At 38.3% G+C, this 21,286-nt stretch overlaps 1 protein-coding gene across 3 annotated transcripts in view; it reads left to right on the top strand.

Annotated features, from left to right (window-relative positions):
* Positions 1-21,286, top strand: part of LOC105422335 (nephrin) — a 194,161-nt gene that overhangs the window by 103,344 nt on the left and 69,531 nt on the right. For all 3 annotated transcript variants that reach the window (XR_016138043.1, XM_089071342.1, XM_089071341.1), the window contains exons 6-7: positions 97-324; positions 10,115-10,266. Coding sequence is in view for 2 of the 3 variants with exons in the window: in XM_089071342.1 (XP_088927468.1) it covers positions 97-324; positions 10,115-10,266 (380 nt within the window). In the remaining variant the exon portion in view is untranslated. The remainder of the gene's footprint in view (positions 1-96; positions 325-10,114; positions 10,267-21,286) is intronic.

Genomic DNA, 21,286 nt, shown 5'->3' with positions numbered 1-21,286 from the left:
GTGATTATTAAAATATAAAAAAAATGTTTACAGTATTATGCTCAAACGTCTTAAGCAATACTCTTCTAACCATAGTTTCGTTTCATCTGTGGGCAGGTAAACCCAGACCGCAGGTCTCGTGGTATCTGGAATCACAAAACATTCATGCATCTACCGAGGTTCGAGAGACGCAAGGACTAGGCGGCGAGACCAACGTCGTAACCATCAGCAACGTGACTGTGAAAGCTCTCACGAGGAGGCATCATCACGCCAAGCTGTCCTGCCGAGCGAATAACACTCAATTAGCGCCACCACCTACCACCACCGTCGTCATAGAGCTTAACAGTAAGTGCGCTCATTCCAATTAACGTTAATTGCGTACGACGCAGCGCGATGTCGCGACGAACTTTGCACTTTGCCGGAGTGAATTTTTTTTTTTTTTTTTTTTTTTTTTTGCGAGAAACGCGAGCCTAATCAGACTGCCGGACGTTGGCTTCCTTATTTCCGAGAACGAGAAGACGTAAGTAAACGCGAGAACATCGGTAAATTAATTAAGACGAAAAAATAAATACTTATCCTTATCCGCGTGTATAGTACCTGTATACGCGATCCGTGGTACAACATGGTTTTCTCCACTCAACGTCTCCACGTGAAAATATCCGAACTTCCGAAATTTCGTTTTTAAACGCGGTTTACACAGTGGCAAAAGGGAACAGTGGTTTTCGCGTGTCAGAGGCTCTTTACTCATCCGTAAAATAACGGCTGCGAATCACTCGCTCGCATGCCCGGCTATTACCGCAAATACGAAAAAAAAAAAAAATGCCGAATATTTTTCCGCGGAATGTCTCGAATTTTCCGAATAGCCGCGGAACAAGATATCCGCGTTATGAATATGTAAAAGCCCGTCAATTTCGACGCTGCGCGATACTTTCAATTCCTGTTTCTCTCCGCCTACCTTCCGCGTGTATCCACCTGCCTCTATCCCCTGTGTATCGGTATCAATATTTTCTCGCCGCGAAAGAGGGCAGAGCGAATATTTAACCGGCGCGTGATCCGATTTGTCCGACTGGGAATCTTTTTTTTTTTTTTTTACTCAACCCGAAAATGGAAGCGGACTCTCGACGAGACGAAATTGAAACATTTTTCATCGATTACAAAGGGAGGAAGGCGGAGGGAAAGAAGGGATCGGGGAGACGGGGACGTCGGGGCCTTCGTACCCTCCCGTCGAAAAGCAATCAACCCCACGATGTCATTAATAACGCCACTTCCGGAATCGCTCCGAAACGCGACGAATCGCATGGCGCCGGGTAACATGCCGCGGCCGCGACAGCGTTCGATTAATCTCCATGAAAAACAGAGGTAGAAAGGAAATATACGTATACCCCTCCCCGCTACCTCCATTTTCCTCTAACTCGGAAACAACGGCGGGGAGACTGGGGAAAATTGCGATTCGAACGATTTTCTTTGGCCGCAAGATCAACCCCGGGGGGCGAATAATCCGCTCGCAATTATTTCGAAGCGTAGAGGAGTCGTAATGAAAAGTTCTTTGCTTTCGAGGCAGTAATATACGCTGGCTATAATTACACGCGAAAACTGTCCGCCGGCTTCTGATGGATGTGTTGAAATTATTATTATCAAGCTTTACGCTTTTATGCATCTGCGCGTATTAAGCGAGGGCGAACATATTAAAAATATTGTTATTAGACTTTTACAAGTTGAACTTTTACGCACAGCTTTATTTCTTCGGCAGACATCGCTAAGATAGCTTTAAATACGGAAAATTAAGAATATTGTGAAAAAGGATAGGACAACGCGGTTATTGGAAAAATATGATTCGAGTGTTGCGTTTCCATTCGACAATTCACCGAACGTACGCGAGTATCTGATAGCGTACATCTGGCTTATCAGATTTCGCCGGACTTTACCGCGTTTTGTAAAAATAAATTTTAAAAAATCGGACGACGAAATGAAAAATCCTTCAATTTTGTCATCGACTAATTGACCATCGACAGTTCGTCAAAGGACAACCGGGAGGCCATTTTAATTGATCGACGCGAAATAATTCCTGTCGGATTTGACGATTGAAAATGGAGGCGGCTCAAGCACAAACAGATTGCAGTTATTCACGTGTGATATCACACTCCCATTCCCGAAAATTTAAAACTGCCGAGTAGACCGAATTATTCATTGCTTGCCATATGCATGTACGTACCGAAAGTATTTCGCGCAATGTGTTCTTTCACGTATTCAATACCCCAGAAACTATTTACCTCTGTGCAAAATCATTTTTTAAACTAAATTGAAATTACGACTTTGCAAAGTGATTTTTCAGTCATTGTACATCTGTGGGTGAATGAAATTTTAAATTTAAAAAAAAACCTTACATAACGATATTTTCTAGAAATTATCATTAACGTAGTAAATTATAAATAATTATGAGACAACCCTTAAATGCCAATATATAATCGATTATCGCTATTTTTTTCGTTTTTTCTTTGTAACCTTTAGGGTCGGAATAATTACTTTAGGATCGGAATAATTACTTTATATTTCCATAGATATTTTTAGTTTCTATCGAACATTCTTCTTCTTCCACGTCGTCCCGATGGCAGTCGCGGGGACGGAAAATTAATATTCATAATTGTATAAGCAGCATGGCGGCTCATCGGCACGCCCGAGATTCATCCGATAAGAAACTTATGCGCCAGACAAACAAGTTTAAATTAAATCTCCGGAAGCTGCCAGCTCGAGCCAGAAGATATGGGAATCCGAAGAAGGCTTGCCGTAAATTGCTTTAGAAGCTACTTGCTGTGATGTAAAAAAACTCGGATGCAAATCAGACTCGTGTAGTACAGATTTCGAAATATTTTGAATATGCTCGATTACTGAAAAATGAGACTCTCTTTTATCACTGGAATCATTCCTTACCAGACATTTTATTTTATTCGAAGCTAGCGATAATTATTCAAAGAACGTTAATAAGGATTATTAGTAATGTCGTACGTTTTAATATTGAAATTCTGTAACAAGTGGATTGGTATCGATTGATCATTATTTCAAGCATTTTAAAATTAAAAAGAATAAATTTAAAGAAGTAAGAGATAGAAAGAATACTTTTTTAATTGATTTTAAATAATTCTATTATACGCTTTTAAATGAGAGTAATAATAGAATTACATGGATTTTATAATATAGAAATTATAGGCTACGCTTTCCATTCAACTTTTCAACGACATTATTAAAATTATCACGAAATTGTGCTCTTTTTCTATTACATCTTAAGGAATATAACATACTAACAATGCTTTTTAATAACGCGGAAACTCGATAAACCTCACGGTAGAAAATAAATAAAATATACACGACATTATCGGTCGAGAGATCATTAAATGCCATCGTAAGATCGGCGGCTTGTAATCGAACGTAAATATCGAACTTCGTCGCATTTCTGAAACGATCTCAACCGACGTAACACTTGACTCGATGAGTATTTCGTTTCCTTTTTTTTTTTTTTCTTCGATCGAGGATTATACGTTGAAATTCATCTCTTGACAACTTGGCAATCTCTCGATCCTACGCTAATTGGAAACGCACTGGAGGAGTCGCTGTCTGCATAATCGCATCTGCATAAACCTCGATTCCCCGTTGCTTGTACGATCGCACGAAGGTACTCTAACGAGTCATCGGAGGACCCCGGCCGGAAGTCGATCGACTTGCCAAAACGATTTCCACGACGATCGACAATGCGGAGTGAGTACGCGGCGTCGTTCGAGCGCGACGAGGTACGAAGTGGATTGCGCTCGGAATCGCACGATGTATCCCATTAATTTTTCATGCCACCGCCGGGACTCCGGCGGGGTCCCGAGGTAAAGTCCGTCCGTGTATGTACGCGAACGCATCGCGGGCGAACGGAACGTCGTCGTTAATAGTTACCCGATAGATCCGCGTAATGGAAATGGCGAAATTGGAAATAGAGTGCGATACTGCTCTCGTATGGCGCGCGCGAACGGAAAGTACGCAGTTACATGTGAAACAAATTAGATTCGTAACGAACGCTCGAACGCTTATTTGTAGAAACGGAAATCGTACCGGATCTATTTGCCGCTCAATTAATGGTTTTTCAATAAAATTACGACGGTAATAATTGTCGCGCAAACCACGCGTGTTTATATCGTCTCTCTCTCTCTCTCTCTCTCTCCGTCTCTTTCTGCCTCGCATATCTTACCCGCAATTGCCAGATTAAAATCAAATATTTGCGAGTGGTTTTTCGATAATTTATACAATTTTGTGTTATATTCTAACAAGTTATGGACGACATGTGCGGCTCGAAAGAACGGGGAATATTGAGTTCTTAGCAGAGTTCGCCGCGCTGAAGAAAAATATTGTATATTTTTCCATATAATATCTCGAAACGGCATAGATACACACACCACTATGAATTTTTATTATTTTTAACAATGCGCTCTTTCCTATCCGAGTTCCGCCGTTTATCTTGTGACGTATTTTCTCGCAAGATCAGCAAAAGTGCATAGTGTCACTGCTGAATCTTTCAGCTATCGTAGACTCGATTAAGATAATGCACGGAAACGGAAGCATAAAATGCAATAATAAAATTATATAAAGTCAGTTTGGCAAGAATTGAAAGATTTAACAGTCATTTGCGCAATTTTAATTGTTGTAAATCTGAGCAATATAATATAAATAAATAAATATAGATATAAATAAATAAATAAATTCAATAAATATAAATAAATTCAGAAGATAAATAATATCAAGTTAATATAATTATTATTTCTTATTTGTTTTTGCGGTTAATGCGAAAAAAGGAAGCGCTGAGGGAATGGCGTTATCATCAGCGCGGTTTATTTATTACGATTATTTTCGATCACTGTGTACTAATTTTCCTCTACAACGAGATTACAAATCGGCACATTGCGAGAGGAACAAAAGTTCGTTGAGACGATCCCGCGAACTTGTTCAAGTTTTAATGACTCATTCTTAGAAGCGTTTGATTCCGAACAGAATGTAGCCTGCACGAGTTCGAGAAGAATAATCAAGTTAGGTAACAAGCCGAAGAATCCCGTGACTTTCTGCCGTCGGGGACGCATTCCGCCAACACAGAAATTCCATTCGGCAAAAATCCCCCTCGTCGCTCCTCCCTCGATCGGCGTCCTCCGTTAATTAGTAAGAAAATTAATGAAGCCGCTTCCGCGAGCGCGAGGCTCATTAGTCTTTTATAGCTACGAGCATTAACGAAAGTAGTAGATGTACCTCTTGATAGTCAGGCGATTACGTGTCCACTAGTAGTAACGAGCCAGACATCAAAAGAAATTGCTAATTAGAGCCGATTCTGCCAATTGCGTTGTCGTTGCTTTCCTTGCCTGGGCAGGCAGTGAGATTTATAAATTACAAAGCTTCTTTGCGATAGAATTATGAATAATTAAAAGAATGATGCAAATATTGCACGGCGCGCGCAATATTTCGGTGGCCTTTGACAAATCCGGCAGTCGACGGTTCTCCTTTCTGAAATTTTTATCGCGTACATAAATGGAGATGAAAATGAAGAATTCTGGTGAAATTATAAAAATGAATATTGTTGAATGTAAATAATAAATTATATTTTATAATTAACGTTGAGTATGCTTTAATAAAATTTTAATTCAGTCGAGTCGAGTTACGCAATGATAAAAATTCAAAAGTCGCAAAAATGTGAAGATTCCAGCGTTAAATTTTTCAGAAAATATCTTCCCGGAGTTTTATATTATGGAAACTGGCCATCTGAAGAGAGAATATGAAATAGCACGTGCGCAAAGATAGTTTGCGATTTGACCGTACCGAAATGTCTCCTGTCAGGCCGGGTCGGGCTCGTTCGTCTTATGGGCACTATCAATTCGTCGGAGCGGATGTTCTCGACGATACAAAGTAGCCTCGTAACGAAACAGCCGAGCTCCAAGCTGATTTCGGCGACAAAACGAGGACGTGTGCGAATTCCCGTAGTCGCAAACGGCATAACGACTCTCGAAAGTGCTCTCTCGCTAGCAGCACTGCGGAAGAAGGGTTTAGCTTACTCCGGAGACGAGTGAACTTTAGAGATGTTACTTCTGGTACCCCGACAACTCAATCCGCGGGGAGCTAATAATTCTCCCTTCCATTCGACGCGAATTGTTCCCTTAATGTAATAAGATGAACTCTTTCGGTGAGCATACTGTATTTTTCGTGAATCGTTGAAGAAAAAATTCCATGATTCAAAAATCTCAAAATTTCACAGGTCACAAATTTTTTTAAATAAAATAAACGCAGAGTCTTTTAAGAGTCTAAAAGAAATTAAATTTTAAAGATGCCGACGTCTTTCCTACTATGTAGGCAATGTACTTACACGTAATAAAAACTTTCTACTTGTGGTTAATATAGTTAACGTTAATAAAAATTAAAAGAAATATGTAACATAAATCAATTTGAAAGAATCTATAAGTGACACAAAGTGTGCCTTCTACGTTAATCCAGAGACCTCGCGTATACGTAAAATATCCTTAATATATACACACACACACACATATCTTTTCGCTCGCGGATACGTAAGAGGATTAATACTTCGACGATGATTTGTTTCCGCCGGGATTGGATTCTTCGCCTCTGGAATTAATTAGTTTACCCAGGGACTCCTGGCAAGTATTATTCCGCTGCACGCCTCGTACATTTCCCTGTATTTTCCGAGTCGCGAGGATCGTACATCGTCGCCTCGTTTACAGGCTTTATTCCGGCGAAAACCGGAACGAGAATAGACCGCGAAGAACGGTTTCTCTCCTCTTTGTCTTATTTCTCCCCTCCTGTCCCCTCTTCATTTCAATGAGGCTGTAATGATACGAGCTCACGGCGACTTTGCCAAATTATGGCAATAATATTGCTTAGAATCGCATATTGCTGGTCTCGGCGAAATTTCACTTAAGCCGGCGATTCGCGGGATCGGCGCGTACGAACCTAGATGTGAAACTCCCCTAATGTTTAGATGTTCTCGAACAACTCGAACTTCAACCTACAAACGAACCACTCCTAACGACCAGCCCTTCCCCTCTCCTCCTTCCTCTGTACACTCTAATTCCGTCATTTTCTCCTTTACCTTTTTTCGCTACTTTGCGTGACCCATTTTAAGACTGAAAATTGAAACTGATGTAAGTACATTTAACTTGCACAGAATTATACATTTTTTTTATACTGATTACCGCATTTACAAAAATTATTTTGTCGTTAAATATCGTATACATGAAAATTATTAAAAATTTAATTATTTTGTCTCGTTTTTGTGAAGACGTTAATTTTGCTCGTGAAAGCCCAATCTAAATAATTTATAATAAATTAAAATGCATTTATATATTATTATTTAGAGAATTTACAATTTTATTTAAAATTTTTAATTACATCAGATATTAAACAGATTAAACAGATTTTGTTTTTAATATTTAATTTTTTAATACTGTTTCGCGAGAGAATTGTTTCCTTCTTCTCTTAACTCTCTTCAAAATAAAATTCAAAGTTCATTTTTAAACAGATAAATCGATTTCTCTTACTGATCTTCAGTCACTGAGGAAGCTACAACTATCTGAAAAGAGTTTAGTTAACTTTTTCCTCAGAGTAAGTATGAAGTTTCAGGCGCGCGAGGATTAACTTTAACATAATTTTTAAACTGATCACCTATCCAATCTTTATCATAGACTTAAAAACAAAGTTAAGTTAATATCTTCTCCTTTTTCTTAAGATTTCTGTAACGTTCATTACTAAACTCACTTAATTGTATCAATTAACTGTGTTGGCTTTTTGCTTCCTAATGTCATTTCACGCTTGTCAAGTGTGCGTTTTTGGAAATTTTACTTAATTTCTATCTCTGCTCACGGAAAACGTTCTCGAAGATCCTTGTGAACCTCTTAAGCCTTAAGCACCACACTTAGGCGTTATTCTCGTGGCGTCTACTGGCGGATAAAACGCCTCCTCGAACTCTCCTTTCAGAAGTCATACGATAAACGCGCGAACGTCTCGCGCGTCTAGAACGAAGCGCGCCTTATTGAACCGCTTCGTAACTCGATTAAAGCCACTTCATGCGCGCGAATAATAATAGCGGCTCATTAAAGCTCCCGAGGAAGCGACGAAAGTCTTCGGGTTTGCGCTTCCATTTGTGAAAGGGCGTTTGATTGGGAATACAAGTTCGCGAAAAGGGATTCGTGAAAATTGTGCAAATGGAAAGAAAGGAAATAAAGAGTCAAAAGACGCGAGAGATTAAGAAATGAAATTTAGGTTTTTGAAGAAACTTCAAATAGTAATGTAACAAAGAGATTTTTTCTTAAATATATCTGGAAAATATACGAACAATGATATATCGTATGGGTATTCTTTGAATATGCAATTACGCATAGATGTTGTATAAATATTCAGTATATGTATACTCGCAATATTTAATATGAATATAGGATATGTAAAAAATTAAGAAACATGTACATTATATAATTTCTTTTAACTTGAGCGATAATGAATAATAACTTTAAATGATATATTAATTTTATTTTTTAATATTTTTTTAAGACAAAATTGGACGCGCATATTTGATGCTATTTTTTATCTTTTTGTAAAATGGTAGTTTTGTACTGATATTATAATAAAATATCTTGAAGTATAAAATATCTTAAAGTAAATTTTTAAAATAAATGTTTTTGTTTTCCACAAACTTTTAACTGTTAACGTAATTATTTTGATAATAAAATTTAAATTTTTTTAAAAATTCTATTAAGATAAAAGCATCCTCATTCAAATGGAGGATTTTTAAATAATTTTAAATTATATCTTTTTAAATTTCAAACTTTTTTAAACCAAATACTACATTTATATTAACGGTATCACGTACATTAAATAATTAATATGTACATACGAATGATTCTTTGAGATCATAAGGTTTTCAAGTTAACTGCGCTAACTCAGAAAGTTGAGAGTAAGTTAGAGAGTAGGATGTATGTAGAAGAAAAGTAAAACGATGAAAGGAAGACATCCTCGCTCGTTTTAGGAAGGATACTAAAAGCCTCGTCGAATTCTTCGCGCCATCTCGTCTGCGCATCTGACGACATGAATTTTGATTTGCAAATGAAATCTCAACTTTACTCGGGAGTTTCGCACCCGGCAGTTCTCTCGGCAGCCTTTGTTTTCGGCGGCTTTTCATGACGAGTACCAATTATACAGACCATTCTCTCATCCCGATTCCTTTCACCTCCGTTCACTACTTCCATATCGCTCCATTTTTTCTCGATCTGTCCGCCTTCCTCTATCCTTCGTCGTCGACATCGATCTGCATTTTCTTTTTTCCTATTAGTCGGGAACTTCCACGGAGAATGTCGGACAGAAAAGGAGCCCGGCATGAAATTCGCGAGCGAACTGAATTCTAATTATCCCGGCGTTTCTTTCGCGCGTTCTCTGCGTTCCGCTTCTCTCTCTCTCTCTCTCTCTCTCTCTCTCTCTCTCTTTCTTTTCTTTTTTTTTACGTTCGCCGGACCGCGTCCTTCGTTATGCGCTACCGCACGTTGCACAAAAAATGTCGTATCCCGGAAAGCGACGGAAGTGGAGATCGAGGTGGAGTGGAAATCAGAAAAGCGAGCGTCCATGCGAAGTCGCGCTTATGACCCGTACGTGATTGCCATTGAAATGCTTTTCTTGTTGGGCACAGTAAATTATTTTATAAAAATAATTGGATTATTGACATAGGTAGAGAAAAGGTACACTGTCTATTTATTTCAACATGGTGTATATCAAAGTAAATGAAAACATATTATTGAGATGATAAGGTTAATGTTATTCATAAATTTGAATAGACAAAAAAATAAGTTGTTTAATTCAACTTTTAAAGTTTAACATTACGTATAACTCTTTCTGGCTAAAAATTCTTTATTAAGATTAAAACTTTAAACAAAATCTTCTTTTATATCTGCTACAATATATTTAATATATATCTTTTTGATTCAAAATTCTATTATGATAATCAACTGTCGATGTAAGAAAAGAAAATTGCATGCTTTGCGAATTTTTTTTACTAATATGTTTATTTTTTTTATGTTTATATTTCGGCGATATCGAGTGAGTTCATAATGACGGGTTCTTGCAGTGAAGCCGCTCAAGGTGGAGATTTTGGGGAAGGACCAGATCCTATCGGCAGGGAAGACATATGACGTGAAATGTCAGAGCACCGGCTCGAAGCCGCCGGCAGTTCTGACCTGGTGGAAATCCTCGAAGCAGCTGAAGGGGCAGAAGAAAAACGTGAGTGATGCCAAGGTCTCCCTCTTCCTCCCTCGCGAGGCAAAAATGTTCCGCGCCCGAACGAGCCAAGCTGCCGCTTCGCACTTAATTGCATCTCCTCTACTTAACCGCTGTTTCGAGAAATACGAGGAGCGTTCTCTCGATTACACAAATCCACTCTGCTTTATTACGTAGACTAACCTGATTACCCTAATGACACGAACCACTTCATTTAAACACAAATATTTTCGCAACGTTGCGAATTATCGCGGACGATGAAAGCGTTATTCTAAAGCTATTGTTGACTCAATCGGGGAGAGCGCCATTACCTCGCACTGAATCTTGATTGGAATGTGTATTTTTGTAACAATATTTTACTCTGTTATTTTTTTTTTATATTACTCCACATAACAGACACACGCGATTCGTTTTACCAACGTGTTACTTTGAGCATACAGAAGCTTTCCGTGATGGAAGAACGAATGAACCGAACGAAGATTATCACTATTGTTTTTTTCTTTTTTAATTAAAAAAGGAACTGTTATTTCGAAGTATTGTTAATTTACTCGGAGGTTATTATTATTTTATTTCGAATAACTCAGATTCCAATCAAAATCTTAATTTTCGCGAGTGCTATTTCAACCAGCGTTCTCCGTATTACTTTTATATGATTGTCGCACCGCGATTCATTCTATCAACGTCTCGAAATTGAAATCTTCGATTCACCGCCACCGCCGTCACCGCCGCAACCATCGCGCACGAACGGATCGGAAATCGTGGAGTCAGTCTCTCTCTCTCTCTCCCTCTCTCCCTCTCCCTCTCCCTCTCTCTCTCTCTCTCTCTCTCTCTCTCTCTCTCTCTCTCTCTCTCTCTCCCTCTCCCTCTCTCTATCTATCTATCTATCTATCTATCTATCTATCTATCTATCTATCTATCTATCTATCTTTCTCTCTCCCTCCCTCTTCCTCTCTCTCCCTTCTTCTCTTTTCTCCATTGCGATAACACACATCCCTTCGCAATATCAATCACGCGAGAACTCGTTCGTGGCGCCTGCAAAATCGACACGCGAAAAATCCGTCTCTACCGCGATTAAACGAGGAATAATAGGAGAAACGGTTCGAAATAACGACGGAAATAACGACGTTGGCAAAAGATGACGATGCCACACACAGCTCGATCTTTTCTATCGTCGCAGACGACAGGGAAACCGCTTCCGGCGAATCGATCCACCTCACGCTCTTCTTACTCACGGCGGTGGAGCGAAAAAATGACAGTGTCTCGATGCACGAAATACTGCTGGGAATCTTTTGCCTTTCGCGACGTAAATGGGAACTCGTGGAAATAAATTCGCCTTTATCTCGTGCAATTTCTGACTTCCATAGTCCATCCCTCTTCTATCCTCGCATCCATTTTTCCTCCGTTTCTCTCTCTCTCTCTCTCTCTCTCTCTCTCTCTCTCTCTCTCTCTCTCTCTCTTCATTTTTTCTTGGACGAGCACGACTTTGGAAGCTTCATCTCTAATTAAGAGTCAAATGAGAGGGAAAAGATCCGTTGTTTTTACATTTACGTTAAGAATGACATATTACACGAGTGTTTTGTTCTCATTTAATATCAGAACAATCGCGCGAAGTTTACCTGAAATGCTACATCTGTACTAGAAATATATAATTTAACTATAAAATATATTAATTTATAGTAACAAGCACACGATAAGCGATTTGTTGTGTAATTAGTTAGGAATCTTTGTTTATTCTCTCAGCTCGCATTATTTCGTACGTCATTGTACTTTTATTTCATCTGTTGACATAAGATGGGAATAACGAATAAGCCGGACTTTATTCCTCTAAGTCGTTTATCTTGTCGTAAAGAATCGCGTAACGGCGATTTACCGACATCGCCAGCGCGCGAGAACACGAAAAGAAACGAGGTCATTACGGCTCTTTGCTCGAAGGTGAAGGATCAGCCAGCAAACCGAAGGCTCGTAGGATCAGAAGCGAATAACGCCCGATGACAAAAAGCAACTTTTATAGGAGGCTACCGGATAGATTAGGCTCCGCGCGCCATTATACCGATAAAATTCCGCAAGCGGAAAGACGATGTCTACGTAAATGGATTTCCGGCTAAACCGATGGAATAGAGGACCCGACGAGGTTGTTTCTTCGGGACGATTAACTGGGGAAGATTGGACGCGCCCCTTGTTCATCGCTATATATTTATCCCTCCCCCCGTCCCCTCACCCCCGCGATAATTTGGAATTGCACCTCGAGGCTAGCAACCTATATCATCTACGTCAGCGATTCTCAGCCGATCGTTTCGCGAAAGCTTCCCCGGGGATTTGTAATTAAAAGTTTTGTAACAACGTTTGCTTCAATCAGGACTTTGTCTCGTAAACGCTATACTTGGTAATTGAAATAATCTTACGACTTGTTTTTTAATAGTTTGAAGAATGCTGTAATATACTTTGTAGTCCATTTCATTATTTGCATCTCAAACCTTACACGTCTTTGGGGCGCTAAACGACACTCGAATTGATTGTTATCTAATCAACGCCATTGAAATAAAAAATTATATTTATATTTTCAAAAAAATTTAATAAATTTAAAAAAATTATATTTATACAATAAATATATTATATAAGTGATATTTAATAAACATCACAGGATATGGCTGACGTAACTGTCGGAGAGGGAGTAATATATTACCAGTTATAATTTATCCCGATAATATTCGGCGAAGCGAATATTCTCTAGCTGCACAAAATCAAAACGATCGACAGTCTCGTTCTTGCCGATCTTGTAATAATACTTTGCGGGTGACAATAATCGATTTCCGTTAATAAAAGAGCCCCCGTAAGCTACTTAACAAGCAAGTATAGCGGGGATAGCACCGTAAGTTTTTACGCCGCAAATTGAATCCGAAAGTTTCGCCTGTGAAAACCACGGCGAATTTCAAACTGTTAAGGAACAACATGATGTTCTGTCGGGGAAATGGTTCTTCGCCACGGCGCGGTAATATCCCGCTCGGACCGTCTGATAATTAATTGGATCACGGGAACTGTCCGCCTGATAATTGCGATAAGTCCTTCCGCGAGATATTACTTCGCACGGCGGTGATTATTTCCGGGATACTTTTCTCTCTTCTTCCTCATTACACGTCCTAGCTTTGACATTATGAGTCTGGAATAGCATCGCGATTGCGAAATCATGACACACACACACACACACACACGCGCGCGCGCGCAGATTTCCAACGTTTCATATCACAAGAAACCGTCGGAAAAGAAAATCATTTCTCCGGGAAAGGAATTTTTTACCTCGGTAATATTTCACATTATTTCTTCGTTAAAGAGCCGCGAGTCTCACGCTCGAATTTCACCATTGGATTTACATTGTCACGCGTTCGCGCGCCAAGGCGGGATCAAGAGTTGCGAGAAATGCGTTGGACTCGGAGAAAAATTTCCACATAAAGAGGGATGGCTCTGGGAAAAAATACCTACTCGACGATGCGAGCAGGCATGATAGCGTGCCAGCGACAGGGCGGATCGTAATTCTCGACGTGTTCTGTCTTACGTATTATCGTGGAGATCGTTTTTCGCGTCGGCTGCCGCGTAACTTCAAACCACTCTCGGGGGATCGGAATAAAAATCTATACCGATTTGCTTTCTCTTTGAGAGGGAATTTAATCCGATGCAGCCATAGCCCGGCAAGTGCGAGTCGGTCAATGGACTGATCGCGGAAAAAGGGTTCTGCATCATGCATGAAATGCATATTTCATTTGCCCGTTGTACAACCAATATGGAATGAACGTAAATATATTATTATCACTATTGTCGAAATATTATATTATTCAGCATTATGTTTTTATTATCGAAACATCCGCTCAACGCGTCATTATCAATCCATTTTTATTAATATTGAAATCCGACGGCTGGCTACATGCATAAGTATATTGAGCTTTAAAAAAAAAAGTTTTTTTTTCATTTAGTCGTAATTAATTTGGTCAGAATCTTGATGAAATGCTCTCTGAGCTGTTGAAATGCAATTGAATGGCAATTTCACTCGGGCCGCGATTTCACTCATACGATCGTACTAATTTTGAGTTCAATTACTTTTGAAAGACGTACACGTTCATCTGTGCACGTCGAGGGATTTCACGAATGAAAAAGCACTAAAAGTTCTTTTGTTGTGAATAGGGATTAAACACAAAAGCGTACTGCGAGACGACCGTTTGTCTAATTACACGCTGGCCACCATATGACTCGCTTTTGACAATTTTTCCAATACTTAATTTCTTGCGTTTTTTTTTTTTTTTTTTTTTTTTCGTCCGACAAACACCAAATCCGATGTCCATGCACGTTTCACATATAATGCTCCCGCGTCGAATTCTGTACATGGCAGATCGAAATTTTGATAGTAATTTTTACGGAAAAGGATCTTTGTGCGGGCGGTTTCAAAGAACGTGCGCGTTCGAACATTCCTCTTGTAACATTCATCTCGGACTCGTTGCCAAGTTGTTCCTTAAAGCGTCCCTTAAAGGGGATCGCCCCGGATATCGGGATAACAGTTGGCAAAATCCTCGGGGATGAAACAGGAAAGCGGATAATCACGGAGAAAGTTTCTCGTACGTTCGGCCCGACCGGCTCGAAAGAAATCGGCTGCCATCTTATAAATCCAGCTTGTCTTCTCCCTCGTCGTCGGGATAGGTAAAGTCCTAACGTCTTTGATCCTCTTCCCGCGGGAGATGCGAAAGGATCTCACGCAGATATTTCCTGCGATCTGACTTGGACCTGCATCTTTGAAAATTGATAGACAATAACTTTACTTACTCGAGACTTGTAAGCGAGACTATTAATATTAATTAACTATATTTATTAGAGACTGTTGCACAATTTTTTTGCAACCTTTAAAAGTCGATAGAAGAGATTTGTTTTAACGCAGAAACGTAACGAGTGATAAGATTTCTTTTTTTCTCGAGGGAACATTCTTTCCTTTCCCCCTCTTTCTTTTTATATCTCTCTGGGATATAATAATATAAGATCAAGTCACATGTTGAAAATATAAGAAACATCTTTATTGCAAGGCACCCGCGAGGGCTTCCTATCTCGCCCTAAGAAGGATTGAATTCCCCGTATACGAGCCGAAACGTATTTTCCTCTCGATTATGTCGGCAAAAGGGCGGAGAGCATGTTTACGCAGAGGGACGATGAACCGAAGGGTCTTTTATATAAAGACTTCTACTAGCAGTCTACTCTTCAGAAAATGAGAGAATGTGTACAGAATGCTCTCCACACATAGTCTGCAAACCGTTAGGTACCACTGTTTGATGAATTTGGAGTTGATTTTTGCATCGCGAAATTTTAGAGGAAGCTTATCATCCCTTTCTCAAATCAAATACCTTTTTTGTGATAATATAGAATTCTATTTAAAATTTGATTAAAGTTAAAATCAAATCTGAAAAAAACATTTATTTCAAAAATAGCAGCCAGCTCTAGGCTGGCTTTTAATTCTCATAATTGAAGAATAGTAGAATATATCAGGCGTGCTCTTTTCATTTAAACTACTTTAATTAAAACAAGAATATATATATTATTCCGATGCAGAACAGTCGATGTAGCAGCGATTTCTTGTAGAAAAAAAGTCGACCGGTTTTATTTTAATGAAATCAACACGGAAATCTACAAATGCGCGAGTGTTCGTATAACAGAATCGAGTCTGTTAATTCCAGAGAGCGGATACGAGACAAAGCGACTATGTGTACAATTGTAGCGTTAATTAGATATCCGCTTTTAAATTATTTCCGTTAAAAAAGCATCACGATCGCGGAATATTTTTACTGATTGTTGTAATTTTTAGTAATTTAGTTAGTCTTCTGTTGGGGGATGTTGTTTTAAAACAATGTGAAAACTAATTGGAATTGTTTAAACTGTATAACGAAAACTGCGAATGATAAAAGTATTATTGGTATCTATTTAGATATGTATGAGTTTTCACAGATTAATGTTTCACTCGATATCGAATGGCGCGAATATCAAATCACATCACTCTCTGACTTTTTACAATATTATTATTGGTTTGTAATAAATAAAAAGGGTTTATACCATATGCGAGAAATGAATTAAAAAATTGATAGCATTAATTTTTCGTATCGTCAAAATGCAGAGAATTTCAAAAATATCTGTCTACTTTTTTATCAATCTCGATATAATGCGATAAAGCCATTAATAATGAAAGATACTCGATAAAGCAGGTTATCGCGAATGTTCACCTATGGAAACATTTTGTGATGTTTTACTGGATGATTGGATTGGAAAGCCACGACCGTGTTGTCGAGACAAATAAATCATCGGCCATGACAGAATCTTGTTGGCACGATGAATGTCCTCGCTCGGCCGGGAGAAATTTTCATTAAACGGCCGGTCGTTAAATAACGCCGCGAATATTGCTGAAAGAAAATATGTACATAAAAAGTGTGCGCGCGCGTGTATGTGTGTGTGTGTGTGTGTGTGTGTGTGTGTGTGTGTGTGTGTGTGTGTGTGTGTGTGTGCACGCGCGCGCGTGTGCGTGTGTGGAGAAATGCACGAACGGCCGATCGTGATAATTTATCGGCGCGTCGATGCACCAGCGCGACTGAATTAATAGTTTCATGGGGGTGACAGACAGCTTGATAATAATTTATCGGCGCGTCCATGTAATTGCGATCGCGAGCCATCTGGGAGCGTTGGATTGATCGGCATCGATGTCATCAATAATCGTTGGCGACGAATGTATAATGATGCTCGAGGAAGTGTAGCCTCGAAAATCGGCCCGCATGAATTGCATATGTGTGCATTTGTGTGCGTTTGCTAAACATGTTTGTCAACACGCGTCCGATCACTGGCCGGGACAACCGTGTGTTTTAGGTAATTAATGATGGCGAATGGGGATCACGATCGCTCGTAGAAATATTTGTCCGCATGACATGTCTCCCCTCTCCCCCTCTCCCTCCTCGGCTTAATTGTGATTAGATACGGATATTATTGGTATCGCCGGCATCGATTTCGTTGCCGAATATTATGTAGAATAACTCATATCGAGTTTGAGGTAATTTTAAGAATCGCTTTTGGGGTAGATTGTAATCGAAAATGTTCCGATGAACGTAGATTCGAGACACCCTGGCTCGTCATAATTTTTAGAATCAGGATCAATTTAGAATCTCTCTGTAAGACACGTTTTAGATATGCCGTAATACGGTTTTGAAAAAAATCTGGTCGTCTCATACAGTCACGTTTAAATATGAAAATTCTTCAAAAGCTTAGCTTGATTTCTCATTAAAATATCACGTTCATCAAGCGCGAACTTGTCTTGTTAGAGACTAGTATAGAAAGACGCGTTACAGAAAGGAAACAAAATTCTTGCTCGAAATTCTTTGCTCGTTAATCGATTATTGGAAAAGCGTACAAAGGGGATATTCCATTAATCGAGGCACTCTTGTGCGACCAAACGACCCTCGCGAGGGATGCTGGATCGATCCGAATAAAATGGATAAACACGGAGCGGCGCTTCTCATGTTCTCTCTCTCTCTCTCCCTCTTCCTCTCCCCCTCTCTCTCTCTCCTCTGTTCTCTGTTTCTCTTACTCCTTCTTCCTCTTCCGGGTTGATAGCCCGGCACTAGTGCACCGTTTTAAGGGAATTGCTCCGTGTTTAATCAGAAATCGCCTCGGTCTTCGGGTTAAAGCATCGCCGTCTTGACGGCGATGGCGACGGCGATGGCTCGGTTGGCGACGCCTAATTCGTGGAATCCATTAGTCTAGCGAAAGAGCCCTCGCGGGCAGTCACCCCTTTCGCATGTTTGGCCTAAGAGAGATGAGAGGTGGCGATGAGAGTGATAGCGATAGCACATCGATAATAATTGACGCTTCGATGTAAAACGCGTGCAAGCACTCAGGAAAAAGCAGAAAGTCCATGCGGGACGTGAGTAAAAAATCGATTCGTATTTACACATGACATTATAGTATTTGCCCTGCCGAATGTTGCGATAAAATTTCGTGAAATGTAATTCTGCATGACAGTCATATTTATTCGAAAATGTAAAATACGAATCAAGCATTGGACACAACAAGCATCAGTTGCTGCTTATATCTCATGGGACCATATCTATCGGTCTCATCGGGAAAATCTCGACTATAATTAAAAATAATTTTAATTATAAAACAGATTTTTGTATTAAGTTCATCTTTACGCGATATCAATATTCTTACATCTAATTGTTATTAGGGATGAAGCGAAGAAGAAGAAGATCAAAGTACTTGTTATTCTTCTAATAATATGGTATCATAAAAAATTTCTTCTTTCAAGGAGTCAGGAATTTTGTCTTACATACAGATCGAATGCACGAGCGGATAATACCTTTTTCATGAAAAGGTATTATCTTATCGCGTCGCTTATGCTACCGGCGAATATAAATTGACCTTAAAACGCTTCTCGCGCCTACAAGCATGCTCTTGGCTTCTATGTAAATTAACCCGCTCGAGGATAAACGTGCCACACATCTGTTAAATACGTTATCAGGTAGACGAAGGTCTCTTGCAACTACGTCATAAAAATTTTATAAAGGATCTAAAAATCGGACGTATAAAAATTATTTCTTCCTCCATTCCTCTTAATTGCCAACTTCTATGACGAATATTTAATGCGTCATATCCTTTTATGTCCGAATAAAATGTATCTATGGCAGTTAGTTGGTAAATTAAAATTTTATAGAACGGTGCTTGAAATCGACCCGAAGAATACTCTCTTCAATTTGAAAGATTGTATTCAAAGTATCGAAGAGAAGAGATGTAGTCGAGGAAATTACTTGACATGGAAGTCGTTATCAATCGTTAACTTTAATCAAATAAGCTAAGGGCGAAACTCGGTCTACTAACATTGCAAGCGGCTGCAAACGACTTATGTATTCGCGTTTGTAGGTTACATCTTTACAAGATAAAAAGACACGATAAAATAAATTCCGGCATACATTTCGTTACATGAAAGCATCCGCCAAGTAAATACAGTTACGTAAACGTTAATTACTCTTTTCATCTTTCCTTTTTTCTGCACGGTTAAAACATCACTGGACCATAAGGCCGCCTTCGCGCTCGCTCGAGATGTACTACTGGATTAAGGAGTAGTATACAACGGCATGGACGGTACGCAAAACGTGACGATTTCTCAACCATATTATTTTTACGGGATGTTGAATACGAGAATCATGAGAAAAACGCGGAACGTTCCGTATAATCCACGGGCTACTCTGTAATTCTGCTTGAGGTATTTTAAACATGCTATTTTTATTTAATCGTACAGAAAATTAAAAAATTCTTATCGTTCATTTGTGTGTTGTCTGCATCTTCTCTCATCATTTAGAAATATGTTAATTAAAACTGATTTTACAATATGTCACGAATAAACAGGAATTAACAATCAGAGGAAACAATAATTCTTAAATCTTTTTCCATCAGATTTGAAATAATTATAAAATCTTTAAAATGCTAATAAAATTTTGAAATTATTTTTCTTAGAATCGCGTCTCAGCTTCATTTTACTCAACGAAATGGATATTTGGTAATTATCAAAATTAATTTCTTAATATTATTTTTTTTTTTAAAGGAAAGAAGGAACAGTAAAACCATGCGAAATAATATTCAAAATTGTTCTGTGAAATTGTCTCAAATAATTATTACATTAAAATATAATTGATTTCTATTCGATATATGGATTTAAATAATTGTTATGTTGGAACAGCAGATTCCGGAGAAGTAAATGTTTTCTGTCTAGAACAAATTTTTTTTCTTTTTTTTTAATATACATAAATAACGTTCGATAAACTATTCGGATTTGAATTTAATTTTACAGGAAATTGATTTTGTCCGTAATAATTCACAGCGGACGCGTCTCGGACGTCTAATTTGTCACAGTTTCGCGCATTATTTAGTTGACGGATTTTATCACCGCCAGTTATTAGACTCACAGTTTTATCACAAGCTGCGTCGCCTGCTGGCGAAAATATCGCCGCGCGATATCTCGTACGAGAACGAGAAATATGCGTCACGAAACGAAAGTCAGGAGACACGATAGTGTCTCGGATGTCAAGTCAATCGAGAACACTACCGTGTGACTTTACGCGAGTCGGAGACTTTGAGACCGTCTTAATGTATACTTTTTCTACATGTACACTTAAAAAACAGAATACCCACACGAAACAAAAATCTCCAATGGATGTCCATTACAGATCCACCATGGACGTTTATAACTTCTATTGACGTCCATCAAACCTTCATTAAATGTCTATTACGACTTAATAGTTCCTTATTTAATAGTCATAGTAACTTATTAAAATTAAAAATTAAAAAAAATTATTAAAATAATTAACACCCCTGTAAAGTATCTTATTCAAAATTACTCAATAATCTACTACTTAATGTAGTTTAAATTTTTTATAATTAAAATTTTTTCAGAGTTATTACATATTGATAAATTAATAAAACAGATCCTTATTTCTAATAAAATTTTATTACAACTTTGATATTATTACGTGATGTTATTGTGACTTTATTACAACTTCTTTGAAGTTTAAAAAATGATCGAGATAATGGTAGAAAATGAAAAAAATTTAATTTAAATAAAAAAATCTTTTATATAGATGATATACATATTAATTAAGTTAAACGCAATTTTATAATATCATTATTTTTTTAAAAAGAATAAAGCTACTATCAGTTGGGTTTTAGAATAAGAAGATTTTAATAATGGGAATACAAAGATACGAATTATTGGTTGATTTACATTTTTTAAAAGCAATTGTACATTTAACTTTCGACGTAATAAGATTATAACTTGGCGCCACATTCTTGATATTAAATCTTTTATATAAATGATATACATATTAGGATTGAGTATTAGACACTATTTGAATTTAATAAGATTGTGATATAATAAAACTATAATTTCGCGTCACATTTTGATTGATATCGCGCGCGGCACGCGATGAATTATTATTTTTCGACAGGCCGGAAATTTCTCATT

The sequence above is a fragment of the Pogonomyrmex barbatus genome, unplaced genomic scaffold, assembly GCF_055798465.1.
Source record: "Pogonomyrmex barbatus isolate J1 unplaced genomic scaffold, ASM5579846v1 scaffold11, whole genome shotgun sequence".
NCBI lineage: Eukaryota > Metazoa > Arthropoda > Insecta > Hymenoptera > Formicidae > Pogonomyrmex > Pogonomyrmex barbatus.
The sequence above is the reverse complement of the archived record's forward strand: the minus strand, read 5'-3'. Positions and strand labels throughout refer to the sequence as shown.